The sequence below is a fragment of the Poecilia reticulata genome, chromosome 21, assembly GCF_904066995.2.
Source record: "Poecilia reticulata chromosome 21, P_reticulata-male-v2, whole genome shotgun sequence".
Classification (NCBI taxonomy): Eukaryota; Metazoa; Chordata; class Actinopteri; order Cyprinodontiformes; family Poeciliidae; genus Poecilia; species Poecilia reticulata.
The window spans coordinates 3,834,887-3,850,222 of NC_088850.1; the positions used below are offsets into that span (position 1 = coordinate 3,834,887).

General features: G+C 37.4%; 2 protein-coding genes across 4 annotated transcripts in view; both read right to left on the reverse strand.

Moving 5' to 3' along the window:
- Window positions 1-2,452: 2,452 nt before the first annotated feature.
- ptrhd1 (peptidyl-tRNA hydrolase domain containing 1) lies at window positions 2,453-3,079 on the reverse strand. Of its 2 annotated transcripts, none has more exons than XM_008397241.3 (2): window positions 2,828-3,079; window positions 2,453-2,727 (listed from the first exon to the last, which is right to left on the reverse strand). In XM_008397241.3, the coding sequence occupies exons 1-2, from the start codon at window positions 3,023-3,025 to the stop codon at window positions 2,557-2,559; spliced, it is 369 nt and encodes a 122-aa protein (XP_008395463.1). In that variant the 5' UTR covers window positions 3,026-3,079; the 3' UTR covers window positions 2,453-2,556. The 2 variants fall into 2 exon arrangements, with proteins under 2 accessions (XP_008395463.1, XP_008395462.1); XM_008397240.3 differs by having other exon boundaries at window positions 2,816-3,067.
- A 1,115-nt stretch (window positions 3,080-4,194) lies between these two features.
- Window positions 4,195-15,336, reverse strand: part of fam184ab (family with sequence similarity 184 member Ab) — a 135,415-nt gene continuing 124,273 nt past the window's right edge. The window contains exons 19-22 of one of the 2 annotated variants that reach the window (XM_008397242.3): window positions 15,204-15,321; window positions 14,442-14,546; window positions 11,315-11,565; window positions 4,195-5,111 (exon numbers count right to left, since the gene is read on the reverse strand). In XM_008397242.3, the coding sequence (XP_008395464.2) occupies window positions 5,030-5,111; window positions 11,315-11,565; window positions 14,442-14,546; window positions 15,204-15,321 (556 nt within the window). In that variant the 3' untranslated portion in view covers window positions 4,195-5,029. The remainder of the gene's footprint in view (window positions 5,112-11,314; window positions 11,566-14,441; window positions 14,547-15,203; window positions 15,322-15,336) is intronic. The other variant, XM_008397243.3, reaches the window with a different exon arrangement.

Consider the following 15,336-nt stretch of genomic DNA (forward strand, 5'->3'; position numbering starts at 1 on the left):
GTCACGGCTACCTAAGCTAGGTTAGTCACTCAAACTAACTCGCTCCCTTCTTGGTTGCCTAGCAACTCACTCGTTCTTTGGTTACCTAGCAACAGCCTGTTGAGTAACTGGCGCAGCAGCTCCGGAACTGCTTAAAAAATAAAAGTAAAAATAAAAAACAACGGTGTGGGATGAAAACTACGGACATAATAAGGTCACTCGGTTGGTATATTTCAGCTATTTACATTTAATACTTACATTTTTCAGCCAAATACTAATAAATAAGCTTTTTTCTTCTGGTAAAATTGCACCCAGTTATATTTATATCCTGACTATGTTCTCAAAATTAAATAACTAGCTTAAATATTCCAGCAGATTTTACAGGGAATGAGTGAATGATTGGATTTCCAAAAGCAAATTGCTCGTATTTCCGGTCTGCAGGGGTAAATTTGATCTGATCTGCTGGTTTTTTTTCCTCCATCGATCTGAGTTTGTGATGAAAAACAGACATTTTCACCGCATCCTGTCCGTTTTCCGCTGAACTGGTTCAACTGGTTGCTCCTGTGCAGCTCAAACGATTCCCAGTTAAAAATGAGTCAGACCGAAACTGTTTCAACAACAGATGAGTTTAGTCCTGACAACCAAAGCGCCGCCATTCAGCTCTGAAAACTCTAATTAACGACTTGCTGTATTTAAAGCTGCACTAAAAAGTATATTTTTAATTGTTATAGAGTAAAAAGTATCTTACCTGCAGGAACAGATCCGTTTTATTTGCCACGCCTTGTTTAGATGTAAAAGTAAAACATTTTAGACTTTTGAAACAGAAAATTTCCAATGACTTTTTTATTTTTTTATTTTTGACGCTCAGACATGTTCAGGCTTTTCCTACAAAAGTTCGAAGATCAGTTTAAAAGTTTTTCAGGTTTTTCTCACATTCTTTGACGTTTCAAAATTAAAAGTTTTTTCTAGAAATGTTCTGAGATTGATCTGCCAAATTCTCCACTTTTCAAACTCTGAATTTTTCTTGTTTTTCTGCTAAAGTATATCTGAGATTAATCTAAATATTTTTTTACTGTACAGTGGCTCAACATTTTAGTTAATAAGTTAATTATAACTTTGTCTCCCTTTATTACTGAAGACAGTGACACCATTGAACAACAAAAAGAATAATCGTAATAATTTTGACTTTTAAAAAAAAATCTTCTTAGATCAAAACTCATAATTTTGAGCTTGAAGTCGTTTTTTTTTCTAGTGGCCCTTATCCTCTTCCGTACCTTTTGAAACCATTTTCTTCTGACGTTGTGACTGATTACGCTGTAAAACCGGAGAGATGAACACAGTCTGCAGTTATCAGGCCGCAGATTTCATGTTTCAGTTCCGGTTGACGCCTCAACCACGGAAACTTCACAAAGTTGAACAATATTGTCTAATAAAAAATGTTCACAACAAGTGATAAAAACCTGCAAGTGATAAAACAAGGTCAGCATGAAATGTTGGCTCTTAGCGATTGTTAAACCTGTGATAAAAAAGCAGCTGCTTGTATCTTTAAATACATTTTTATAAAATGTTGTTTACAGAAAAGCTCACATTAATCTTTCTGATCGGTTGATACTGAAATGGCAAGAAATTGATTTTCAGCGGCGCAATGACAAAAAAAGTTATAATCCATAACAAACGCCTTTTCGGGAATTATTGCTGTTTTTCAGCGCCCTCCTGTGATGAAAACTAATATAAAATAAACATTCCTTTAACTTTAAGAAACGAAAACGCTTCACTTATTGGAAATAACGTTTATCCAAACAATGTAGGTTCATTAATACTCGTTTTTCTCATTCTTTTATGTTACAACCACAAACTTTATTGGGATTTTCATAAAAAAACTGAAGAAAATAAATTAATTCTCTATTACGTAAAAGTATGAATATTTCCTTTATTTTAAATACAAAAGAATAGAAGAAGAAAACCTCTCAGCAGTCCATCGCCATCAAAGCATTGAGCCAGAGATGCAAAGGAATGTTAAGGATCCAGAAAAATCACAAATTTGCTAGAAAAAAGTCAAAAACCTCAAAATTTCTGTTTCCTTTCAAGTAATTTTCAACTCTGAAATGTTATTTTATTTTACAGGTAATTGATATTTTTATGTTTTTTCTTGTATCAAGACATTTTTTTCTACTTTTGAAAGGTTTTTTAAGTTATTTTTTCCCCTGTAATTTATAAGATTAAGCTCAAAATGTCTGAAAAATGTCTAGTATATTTTTGACTTTTCAAACTCAGAAATGTCTTTTTTTCCCCTCAGAAATGTACTCCATTTTTAATAAAATCTGAATTGTTTTGTCTTTTCAAATAAAAAAAAATATTTTATGTCACTTTACAATTGAACTAAACCAAAATACTGCATAGTTTCTGCTGATTTTACACAGTTAAAGTAACAGTTGATATGTTTAAAAGACACATTTCTCTTGAGACAGACATCATTCAACAAGGATTTATTCATGGAAACATGGAATCATTGTGTAGCTTGATTTTGGCGCCACCCAGTGGACACTTATATACTCTTTCACTTTAGGCCGTTTTCCATTATTTAAACAGTTTGAACTTCTTCATCAACGGCTGCACCGTCTCTTTCGGGTACGGCTTCAGGGCCAGGCATGTGGGGATGTTTTCCGGCTGCTCGATCCAGAGTTTGTGGGAGATTCCTGCCTGAGTCAGGGAGTCCGACAGTCCGGAGAGAGCGGCTTCATCCGGGGCCTGCGGAGCAAAAACAACCCGGTTTTCACTCGCATCTGGATGTGTTTCCATCTACCGGGGACTAAGCGCTGCTCGCGGCTCCGCTCACCCCCAGCACCACCTTGTGCATGGCGTCCAGCTGCTCCAGGTACTGCCGGGTGTCCGGGTCTCCGTAGTGAAGGTGGATGGCGGCGGTGGCGGCGTGGCAGGCCTGGGTGATGACGGCCCCCAGCGGCCATGACAGCTGGTGGACCAGATCCGAGCGGACCACCACGTACTGGACCAGCCGGCTGGGAGCACCGGCACCGGGGGCGGCCATCTTCAAGCTGTGACCGGAAGCTGGTTTGTTTATGTTCCGGGTTTGAGTGACGTCACCAGAACGGACTTTAACATCGCCCCCTAGCGGTTTGTTTTTATTCCACTACTTTAATAATCACTGTAGATAAATGTATGCCTGAAAAAATATATATAACATTTTATAATATTCATAAAAAGGAATTTTATTTTTTACTGCCTGTTTATCAAAGAATTGAAAATAGAAATATTTAATGAAGAGTTTTGCATAGCAAATCATTTTGTCTTACTCTTCAGGTAAACTGTGGACTAAATAAAAATGTTAATACCAAAAAAACATAAAATTTTAAATAGAACAATGCTCTTATTGCTACTAACTCTACTTTCATTCATCCTACCAATATATATAGTAAATATATACTACCACTTCCAATAATAAATAATGATAAAAATTGAGAAAAAAAATCAGTTTTTTTCTTGCTAAATAATTAATGACTATATCCTAAAATAATAGTAACTAGTGAACAACAAATAAAAAAAGTAACTATTTGAAGTATGAATTTTAAATAACTTTTATATTATTGCTACTACTTGCACTAATTTTAATAAATGTTTTATCACTAGTAATGCAAATAGTTTTTCACATGAGTTATTGGATAATTCAGAATCCAATATAACAAAATTATTGGATTCAGTTACATAACTGATTATTATTATTACTAGAGTACTTTATTGAATATTATACAATGATTTTTAAAAATCAGCTTTAATCTCTTGCAGCTAAACAAGGAATCACTATAATAATAACTATATTAATCACCAATAAAAAACTATTTCGTTGTTTTGAGGAATGTGGAGCAATAATTTGCTGTAGCTATGGAAGTAAATATGTGCCATGTAGACTAAATGGTACAAAATATGTTATATTAATTATAAAATAAATAAAATTCTAGAGCTGTGCTGCTCATGTTCTGTTTTGTCGACTTTTATTCATAATTTATTGGTTGAATCAATGAATGTTTGGATGGTTTTAGACGCTGTGCAGCTGGAAAAATTTATTCTCTTTCAAACAGCAACAGTCTTCCATCAGAGGCATCTTCAGATCTGTTGCAACACTGACTGCTACTGGAGATCCTTAAAAAAAAAAAACCCCTGCACTTTCATTCAAAAATTCAGATAAATGAGACCCGCAGCGAAATGTCACAATAAGTCTTTATTAAGCATACACATTATATTATAAATATAAAATGCTATTTTTGTTTTAAAATCGGTGAGACATCATTATATCTGTGTTGAGACAGACAACCATACAAACAGGTTTTAATATTCTACCAAAATCTGCTGAAACGTCTACGCAGCTGTAACAAACCGTCCTAAAGTCCAAGCCTGTTGTCATGGTAACTGATCTAGGATCAGGTGAATGTCACCAGAAATGAGGAGGGGAACCGGTCCTGGATCAGCCCTCCTAGTCTAAGATGCTGTGTGCAGTAGACCCACATACAGACAGAGAGAGAGAGAGAGAGCACAATAACCTACCATTTATTTCTTTATATATATTTATTCTCACTTTAATCCAACTATGGCATTTAGCAGCATGATAACGCACCACTCGGTGTTTCCTAGCTCAAAGAAACCGCAACAGAAATCAGAAAGTAACAGAACCAAATAATAAACATCGAACGTACGGATGATTATCGTCACTGTACTAAGAGAGAAACTCGTCCACAGTGAGCCAATCAAATCAGGTCGGGGTGATGACCGGACCGGGCCGGGCTCAGTTCACGCTCCATCCACCGGCTCTGCCAAAAGTGGGAATTAATGACATCAGGTTCTGTGCGTTTCACCGATTCTCCAACTGCAGCCGCCTGAATCCGAGGTGAACTGACCCCCAAAGCCCCAAGATGACAATAAATAACAAATAGTTTCAACAATTTTTCTCTTTTTTTCTCTAATGCTTCTTTGTTTTTTGTTTTTTTAAATCTCTTTAAGTTTGGTTGACATGCTGAATCCTTTTAGAAGTTCTGGTCAGTCAAAAGGAAAAGTACTGGGCGAACCACTCCTGGCGCTGGGCGTCGGCCGGGTCGATGGGCGAGTCCTTCGTCTCAGGAGGGCTTCAGGAGTCGCACACAAAGTCAGACAGGAAGTCAGAGTTAAATCACAAACCGGGGCGGAGCGAGACGGAGCAGTCCAGAGTTTAATTATATTCAGGTTAAAACAAACTTCAGAAAGTCTGGCTGCTTAGGAGAACAACTGCTTTTACATTTTTCAGTAAAAACGTTTTTTGTGTCTATATGGATCTGAGTAGAACTTTACAATTACCGTATTTTCCGCACTATAAGGCACCTAAAAACCTTAAATTTCCTCAAAAGCCGACAGTGCGCCTTATAACCCGGTGCGCCTTATATATGGACCAATATTGAGCCACAACGGGTCTAGCAGCTACGGTAAGCAGCCGCCGACTTCATTTTCGCCCGTAGAAGAAGAAGCGCGCGGTGCATGCTGGGATAGTTGTCAGACCTCTGGTTTGTTAATAAAGTTTGACTGACCCATCTACCTACCGACCTGATAATCAGGTCTCTGCAGGTCATTTAGCGCCACGTTCTCCACCAACATGCTGTGCGCGAACAGAGAAGGGTGACCATCGTACGGCCACGCCCCGGTCCAGTCGCAGAAGGCTCTCCTCGCCGACCCAAGTTGGACTGTTTTGTTGACACTCTTTATGTCAACAAAGTTGCTTTAGATATTCATCCGGGTGCTTCACTAGGGTTACCAAGGAACCAGCCCCTATACATTTAAAGCCTGGGGGGAAGAGAGACAGAGACTGCGGCGGCAGCGTGTCGGTTGGTCAGTGTTACCCAGAAAGCAGTTGGGCACAATATCGCAACACCAACACCGTGAGTGAAACAACGACTGGGGCAGCCTAGTATATAAAGTACTCGGGAACCACTTCTTTATTGTTACACATCAACATTTGTAGAGAACGGAACAAATTGCGTCTCGTATAGATTCAATACGGGTGGCAACCGTAACTGTAGCGTCTATTCTACGCGCCTTATATATGAAAAAAGTTTTAAAATGGGCCATTCATTGAAGATGCGCCTTACAGTGCAGAAAATACGGTAATAATTTCCGTTTCCTGCTGTTAGATTTAGGATTTTTCAGACTAAACTGACGTCTTTCAGCACCAAACAGCAACACATTAACAGCTCACGATTAATCTATTAATCGATTATTCTGACGATTAATCGATGCTTTCTGCAGATTTTACTTTAGACAATTTCAGCAAAATCAGACTTACACAAGAAAATGAAAATAAAATAATTTTTTAAATAAAAAAACATTCTGTTGCCTAAAATGCGACAACAAAGCGTGACTTTAGAAACTCTTAATCATTTGTGGCAAATGAATTAGCTGCTAAAATGCTTCTAACATCAACATGTGAAAAATTATAGGGCTTATCTATTGATTATTTAGAATATTTTTATTTTTACAGAGTTTGAACCAGGTGAAGTTGGGTGGAACATATTTACAATGTTTATTTTTTAAATCTTAAATGCAAAATGTATTTACTGTTTTGTAAAGTTTTGAGTCGATTTCTGCTCTGAATGTTATTTCAGGAATTTATCTTTTTCTAGAGTGTTTATACTTCAGTTAATGATTGATAACTAAATTAGTTGATTACTTCAGTAATCGATTAATCACGATTAATCGTTTCAGCCCTGAACATGGTGAGCATGCAGTGCACAGTTGAGTCCACCAGAGGGCAGCATAACACAGCTATGTGATAGATGAGCTGCAAATGGGCCCAGATCTCAGAAGCTGAGGAAACAAAACAATGTTTTTAATAATTTTATTAACTAAGAAGGAAAAAATAAGTTGGTCAAACCAAAAGGAAAAGCTGCTAAATTTAATAACTGCGTCATCATCAAGTGTTTGTGACAACTTGAGTGTTTTACATCTGTGGAGGAATTTTCCCCTCGTTTACAGAACTGTTTTAATTCATCCTGTTCAAGGCCGACACCCAGACCATCACACTGCCACCGCCGTGTTTGACTGCATTAAAAATGCTATTTTTTCTGAAAAACTTCGCTGGTTCCACAACGATGAGTCAAGCATGAACTCTTCAAATAATTCCAGGTTCAAAACCAAAATTTTAATCATTTAAATGTGACAAAAAGCGATAAAAGAAGAAATCTGTAACGGGGAAAATGCTTTTTCACAGTTTTATTCCACGATCTGCAACTGATTCATTAGAAACACGTGAATTTTCTTTCCTCTTGTTTTACTTTGAGACAAACGTTGATGCTTTACGGTTTTCTTATCCAAGTGACGACAAGAAGCTGCAGTTTTAATCTTCCGTCTCTGGGGTGAAAATTGTTCCCCAAAGTTTCATCTAATTAGGTTAAGTGCTAAAAACAAACACCTACTTTAGGCGTTTCTGCTTCCTTAATTGGCTACTTCGAAAACAAACAGTCCCAGAATCCCTCAGTGACATAAAAGTTTTTTGCTATTTTTCATGTTCAAGGAAGCAAATCCCTTCCCTGCTGACTTCAGCATAATGAATCAATCCGAAGCTCTAGAGCGTCGCTTAAACCGCCAGATAATAAATATATTAAATTAGTTTAGCAGATTTCCTTTCACAAGACAAAGTTTAGAGGACAAGTTGTGCAGAAAAAGAAGAAATGTAAGGAAAGAGGCAGAAAAAGGGAGGGAGTAACGTGGAAGAGGCATGAAAAAGAAATTAGAGGATGATAAATGAACATCGCAGGAAGCTAGAAGAGAGAGAGGATGATAAGAGATGATTAAGTGATTTTTCTTTGCATTAATGGCCGAGAGGATGGAAGATTTCCAGGAATCCTGCAGAAACTCAAATTACCTCGGCTAAGATTTTAAATTAACGACCTCGGCTCTTTCATTCGCTTTGGAAACTCAAACAACGTGAAAATAACTGATGCGATTAATCCCTGGAATAAGCTCCGTCCCACCTGAGAACAGAAACTAACGCAGGAAAAATGCAGATGAATGAGGATTTGGAGTCACTTCTCTGAAATTTTACAGCCAATCACAGCGACTGAACCTGAAGCAACTTATGACTGGACGCTTTACATCGATTTAAAAACAGATAACTAAGACTTAAAGGAGGCTTATTGTGCTTGAACATGTTTGACTAGGTCTATGGTCTAAACCAGGTCTATGGTCTAAACCAGGTCTATGGTCTAAACCAGAGGAGCTCAAAGTGGGTCCTGGAGGCCCGGCACCCTGCATGTTTTAGTTCTCTCCCTGGTTTTACACACCTGGATCAAATGATGGCTCGTTAGAGGCCTAAGAGCTGAGGAGGTTGTTACAACCACCAGGGAGAAAATGCGTTTTGGTGCCCTAAAACAGCTCATTCTGAAAGGAAGTCAAACTTTGCAAACAGATGCGCAATTATACAACCGTACATGTTTGAAAAGCAGACGTGGAGCCTCCTGCACAATTAACAAGAATGCAGCAAGTGGTTTCTGGATGGTAAGTCAACAACAAAACACTTACAGCAGTAAAACCGGCTGACCAAACATGCTGGAACTCTGTTTGGGTTTCTAGGTAACGGACTGGTCTTGGCTGGGGTTGCTAGGTAACGGTGAAGCGCCTCTGGAATGCGACGTAACATTCGGGAGGCTTTTGAAACTCGTTTTCCAGACACTGATAAACATTAATGTACTTTTTAGCGCCTGAGCTGTTCTGAGAAGCAGCAGAAATACAAATGGAAGAATAAAAACATGCAAAATGTGAATTTTAAGTGAATATATGGAATTTTTTTCATTGCCTTCACCTGGTTTCCTTAAAAAACAAACAGCTTCCTTAAATAAAAATATATATTTATGTCATATAATTACAGATAAGACATACAGAGATGGCAATTAGCATATTGAGTTATTTGGTTTTAGTACACTGGGAATTTAAAAGTTAAAGGTCATAAACGTGGCCATTTATTCTTTTTTTTTTTAAACTAAAATATGAAAAACAGACATTTCAACTGTTTAAAAGCTTCTTTAGTGCCAGTTTTCAGACTGATAAACACTGATAAAAATGTAAACATGAACTAAAATCTACATTATCAGACCTCAGACTTTAAGGCTGCAGAGTGTTAATGTGTTGCTGTTGCAGTACATTAATTTGTTTTAATAGTTAAAATCATTCAGGTGTGTGAATGTTTGTCCCAAGCTTTTGCAAAGCAGCCATCTTGTTTTGTTCCTGAAACGAAAGCATGCAGCACACATGCTCCACACCTAAACACTCCCATCAGAAAACACCAGCTGCCATGCAGAAAGATCCACCGCGTGTGTTCATGTAATTTATCACCTAGATAAACAAAGAGAGTCGCTTGTTGGACCGCAGAGTAGAGCTGTTTGTAGGTCAGAGGTCACAGAAACAACAGTTCATAACTTTTTATGACAACAATCATCATGTTTCGGAGCCGGGAAGGAAAGAGCATCATGCTGAACTTTGGATGAGGATGAAAATCACAAAATGACAAAATGCAACAACATAAAGGAACCACAAAGATTGCTGACAAGTGTTATAACTTCCTGAAACAAAAGACAAACCTGCAGGCATGCGGACAACATGTACACACTGACGCACACGACTGAGGAAAGAAAACTTAAAGGGAAAAACATCATGCTCCTTTTGCATTCCAACGCCATTCTTTGAAGCTCCAGTCGCATGTGGGTCTCTTATGTTTGTGTCCAGCTGGTATTTCTGCTCCTTAAATGTTTGTAGTTTATTTAAGGAGCTGTGCTGCAGCAGAACGCAGTCAGCTATGAATTTCAGGCCTCGTTAGGAGGCAGAACGTAATCTCCAGGTTTCTTTAGCTGAATGTTTGCTGAACCTCCTTGTTGAAGAGGAAAACCGAGTAAAACACAAAACTTAAGTGATCAAAAAACTATAAATTAACTTTATGTAACTATAGAAAACAGTTTATCCACTAGTGCTGCCCTGGAAGCCTAATTTTACATTTAAAATGTACAAATTGCATTATGTTTTTTGAATTTGTTTTAGCCAGAAAGGCAAAAACAAACAAATTTAAGTTATTATAGAAAACAAAAAGCTACTAAAATAGCAAAATACTGAACTGAAAGTTTTAAAATTGTTAAATATTTTTGCCTTTTTGCAATAAAGAAACTTTCATGTGATTTTTTTAATAACAATTTTAGTTATGAAGTTCTGATATTTTGTGAAACGTGGAAGCTAATGCAGCCGAAATAGCTAATGCTAACATTAGCCATGCTACACAAGAATCATTCAGTTAGCTTATTAAATATAAGTAACTGCATCAGCTAGCTAAACTCCAGAAAGGGTTTGATATATAATTTGACAGATATTTTGTTGTTTTTCCTCACTTTAATGCTAAAAACTTTAGCAAAGATTACCTAATATGCTAGCATCGAAAGTGTTAGCATGATATCACAACAGTAGCGCAGACAATCTTCCAACAAATCAAAATAAAACAGAATTAAAAACTATTATGTTTAGTTCTGGAACTGAAAATGCGTTAATATGATGCATCAGACAGAAACCTAAAACTTAAGGCTGTTTTCAGTAAAATATTAATATAATTGTATATTTTTGATTATGCTTTAATGTGTTTGCATTAAACTATCAGTACATGTTAGATAACATTTTTTAAAATGTGATTTGTTGTTTTTGTCCACTTTACTTTTAAAAACAAAGTTATGTCAGTTAGCATGTTAGTATTAGCATGCTAAGCTAAGAACAGTAGCCAAAAGTTACTCGCTTTTCAGGCCAGTTTACAGCCGTATTTTAAAAAAACAATAGTTCATTATTAGATGTTGTTGACCTTACAGATGAAAATAATTAAGTTCCTATTTAGTACATTTGGGCTAATTGTATTTATACAAAAGTAAGTAAAAAATTGATCAAAAATCCACGTAATAAAACACCAATCAATTCAGTGGAATCCATATTTATTGGCATGGAGGCCAAAAATATCAAACTGACACTGTTGTGAAGTTTTTTTAGTTTTCTGTCTAATTATAACTGCAAAAGCCATTTTATTTATATATTCATTTATTTTTTACCTGCTAAATAAACTAAAACTTTTTGCTCCAAACATGGAGGTCAGCAACATTTAGGCTCTTAGCTATGCTAACTTTTAAAGCGAGATCTCAGTCTGACTGCACAGAAGTGTAAAAATACTCAAAATACTTTATTGTAGAATCAGATTTTTTTCACACTGAGCTCCGGCTCAGAAAGTTTCTGTGGGACGGTCAGCGCTTGCCGAGCCGCTGCTCGTCGGCGGGAAAAGTCTCACCTCATGAACTTCTTGGGTTCGGTGGGAGGGGTCGGCGGGGCAAGAGGTTTGTTGGAGTTGAGCTCCAGGTGGTGGAGGGGGGAGTTGGGGATGGGCTCTAGGCGGCCGGGCAGTGGAGGGGGCGAGGTGTGCAGGGTCTGCCCGGTCCCCGTGCCCACCACACCCAAACCCAAACCCGCCGCCTCCAGAGCCCTGAGATTAGGAGAGCTGCTCAACCTGCTGGCTGCTGCTTTCTCACTCTTTTTCTTTTGCTACACAGAAACAGAGAACAGGAGGGGCACCGGGGTCAAAACGGGAACGTCAGAGGAAAATATTCAAGTGAGGGAGGGGGGAAACCAGACGGAGGTCCAGAGCGGGGCTGTCCAAACTTTTACCGGGCAGTAACTAGTTACATTTACTTTTAGAAGGATTTTTACTTTGTTTTTTTTCTTGAGTAAAATTTCTGGATTCACTGAATGAAAAACAAACATGTTTTAACCAAAAATCCATCAGACACAGACAAACACCTGCAGTTTTGGTTAAAGTTTTATAAGTTTTATAATAAAAGAAACTAATTAGGAAACATTTTATTTAACCTATTATTGTCATTTTTGTCTTTAAAATACAGAAAATTCTACTTAACTTTATATTTTGCTCCATATGATTATGTAATTTTTAAATATTAAATGATGATTTGATCAGTTACTCAGTTCTTGAATATACTTTTTACTTTTACTTGTTGAAGTAGTGCTACTCCTGAGTATACTATTTGTGTTTTAAAAAAAGGAAAAATATTAAACAAAAAAAAAAACTAAATATATTTTAATAAAACGTTTTAGCAGAAATAATTGCAGATCATTGTAGATATTTTCTAGGAGAACCCGATACGAGTTTTTGTTTTCTAGTTCTTATTTAGTCCAGTTTCATAAATGAGTACATTTTACAACTTTTACTAAAAGTTTCTGGATGCAACTAACGATTATTTCAGTTGTCGATTCATCGATTTTTCTGACGATTAATCTGGATGCAACTAATGATTATTTCAGTTATCGATTAATCGATTTCTCTGACGATTAATCTGGATGCAACTAACGATTATTTCAGTTATCGATTAATCGATTTTTCTGACGATTAATCTGGATGCAACTAATGATTATTTCAGTTATCGATTAATCGATTTCTCTGACGATTAATCTGGATGCAACTAACGATTATTTCAGTTATCGATTAACCGATTTTTCTGACGATTAATCTGGATGCAACTAACGATTATTTCAGTTATCGATTAATCGATTTTTCTGACGATTAATCAATTAATTGGATAAAAACATTGGCCCATTCAGCAGATTTCTCCATTTAACCTCTTTTTGGACATCCCCACTCTGGAGAGAGCAGAAACCCAGCAGAAATCCAGCCGATGAGCGACAGGAAAGAGCAGCGGATAACTATTTGATCCTAACAAATGGTGATTGAAGCAGACAGCATGGATCAGTCTGGAGGAAGCAGCAGTCGCTCTGAGCAGAATGAAGAGATGAGTCAAAGCAGGAAACATCTCGCTCCAGCAAATGGCTTGGAAAGCAAAGGAAAGCTGGAATCAAGAAGCGGTTAGGAGGGGCAATCGAAGAGTCGCACACAAAGAAAACGAACAAAAGGAGGGACAGAAAACGTACAGCGGAAAAAATACACGCAACGACAAAAAAACAAACACTGGAAGTTATAAAACTTGTGCTGCTGTTGACATTAAAACCCAAAAGTCCAGAAGATTTTAAACTCAAAGGTGGCGACTTTTTAACTTTCTTTGATGTTTTATAAAATATGTGTGAACGACGTCTAAATAAACTAAACTGTCTTAACTAAGCTGTTAACAAAACAAAAAAAAAACAGTTTTAGATCATGAAAACGTTTTAAATCTAATTTATTTCTGAATAAAAAAAAATTGTAACATGTATTTGTATTCACAGTCAGTAGAGCTGATACTATTGATACTATTATGATAAGAATATGAAATATTTATTACATCCTGTTACGTCAGAGTATGACTGTGTGTCACAGCAAAAACAGCCCCACAAACACAAACACTGCAGAAAAACATTCCTGTTTCTAATGCACCATTTTAGGTCACATAAAGGTTTGTGCACAGAGTAGCTTTATTTTCATTTATTTTGAATAAACAGTAGAGAAAACTACCAATCCTGACAATACGGACAGTTTTGGAGGGTTTCAAAAATCATCCATTGAAATTTATTGTGACAATGACGAATCAAAATTCTTATAAGAAATTTATCACCATAACCGAAACGATGCCTATGCTTTGCAGAACCACGTTGTGTTTTAAACTAGTGCTGCGTTCGCATACCAGGTCTTGATTCTCTGATCAATTAACATTTTTTACGAGGTTGTTCATATTACTAACTAAATGAGACAACAGATTTGTTACGACCCCAAAGCGACTCGACTGCACAGAAGAAGAAGAAGAAAAAGAAGAAAAAGAAGAAGAAGAAGAAGAAGAAGGCCGACGTGACACATCAGCGCTCGGTTTGCAGAGTAATGGCCGCTGTCGTCTGTGGGTCAATTTTAAACTCCAACAAGATGATCAATAACGTAAAAGTCGGATGAAACACGACATGACGCTTTGAAAACAATCGGTTATGTGTCTGATTAGTAACATTTATATAAGTGGCTCAAATCAGATTTTTTGGGGTGAAAAGATTGAAATTGTGAAAAAGTATTAAAAAAAACGGATTTGTGTCGCAGTCGGTAGCCTAAGCTACTCCATGGTAGCTCTGATTTTTATGTTATGGTTCTGCTGGACGTTGAATCTCAGCTCTGGTCTCAATCTCTTTTAATCTGTTTTAATCTCGTCTTTCTGACGCCGGTCCCGACTCTGACGGGAATGTGTAACGTTTGGTTTTCACCTCTAAAAAGTTGTTTCCAGCGTCGGATTGTTGTGAACTTTAAACGTGATTCATGGCTTTCTTCCTGCTATTCTTCCTGAATACAAATGCATGCCACATTTTTCAGGTTTTAAAAATAACATTTGTGGTTGTGATGTTGAAAATGTTTGAGTGTAAAGCGTTGAACGTCCTGGCTGCCTGACCTGCAGATAAAACGCTTTTGTCTGGCGTCACAGCGGGGGGGCAGGACCTACCTTAATGAGAGGGTTGATGACTCCTACGTTTGGACTGGCGTTGAACACTTTGTTGAAGTTTGTCTCCCTGTTGACGAGTTCCAGCTGGTAGAACTTCTTATCGTCCTGGAGGAGAATCAGAGTTAGCCGACAGGCAGCAGAGGAGCAGCAGACATTTCATTTCATCTAATAAGTTGTTCGTGCGAAGTTTTCCAACTAAGACGCAGAGTTGGCTCTGCAGCTTTTCCTGCATTCATAAAATCTGCAGAAACAGCTGCTGACTTTTCAAACCGGCACTTTCAGTTTAAACTTTTCCCCTTTCAAAGAATCTGGTTAGTTATTTATTCCTCTTGCATTTGACTTTCAGATTTTTTAATTTATTACTGGACAAAAATCTGTTTGCTGTTTCTAAACTGCTGAAACTGTTTTTTCGCAGCTGCTGTAGGAAAATAGACACACACACGCACACACACACACACACACACACACACACACACACACACACACACACACACACACACACACACACACACACACACACACACACACACACACTCTAAGGATTTTGCCTCATGAAAATTTGTACAAACCAGTAAGAAATCTCACTTTTCTATAAATATCTCACAAAGGAAGTGCTAAAACCAAACCGTGTCTCAATCCGAAGCTGGTCCCTCATTCACATAAAGTAATATGCATGAATATGAAATATTTAGGTGAGATGCAGCTACATTTTCTTTTTGCAAAGATAAAAGTCAAACATTTTTCATTTTCTCGGTTTCTTACCACCAGCTTCTTGACCAGAGATTCTCTCTCCGCGACCATGTCCTTCAGCTCGGCGATGACCTGCAGGTCTTCAGGTCGACTCTCTCTGTTCCTGAACTTCTCCTCTGTTCCCTCCAAACTGCGGGAGAACAAA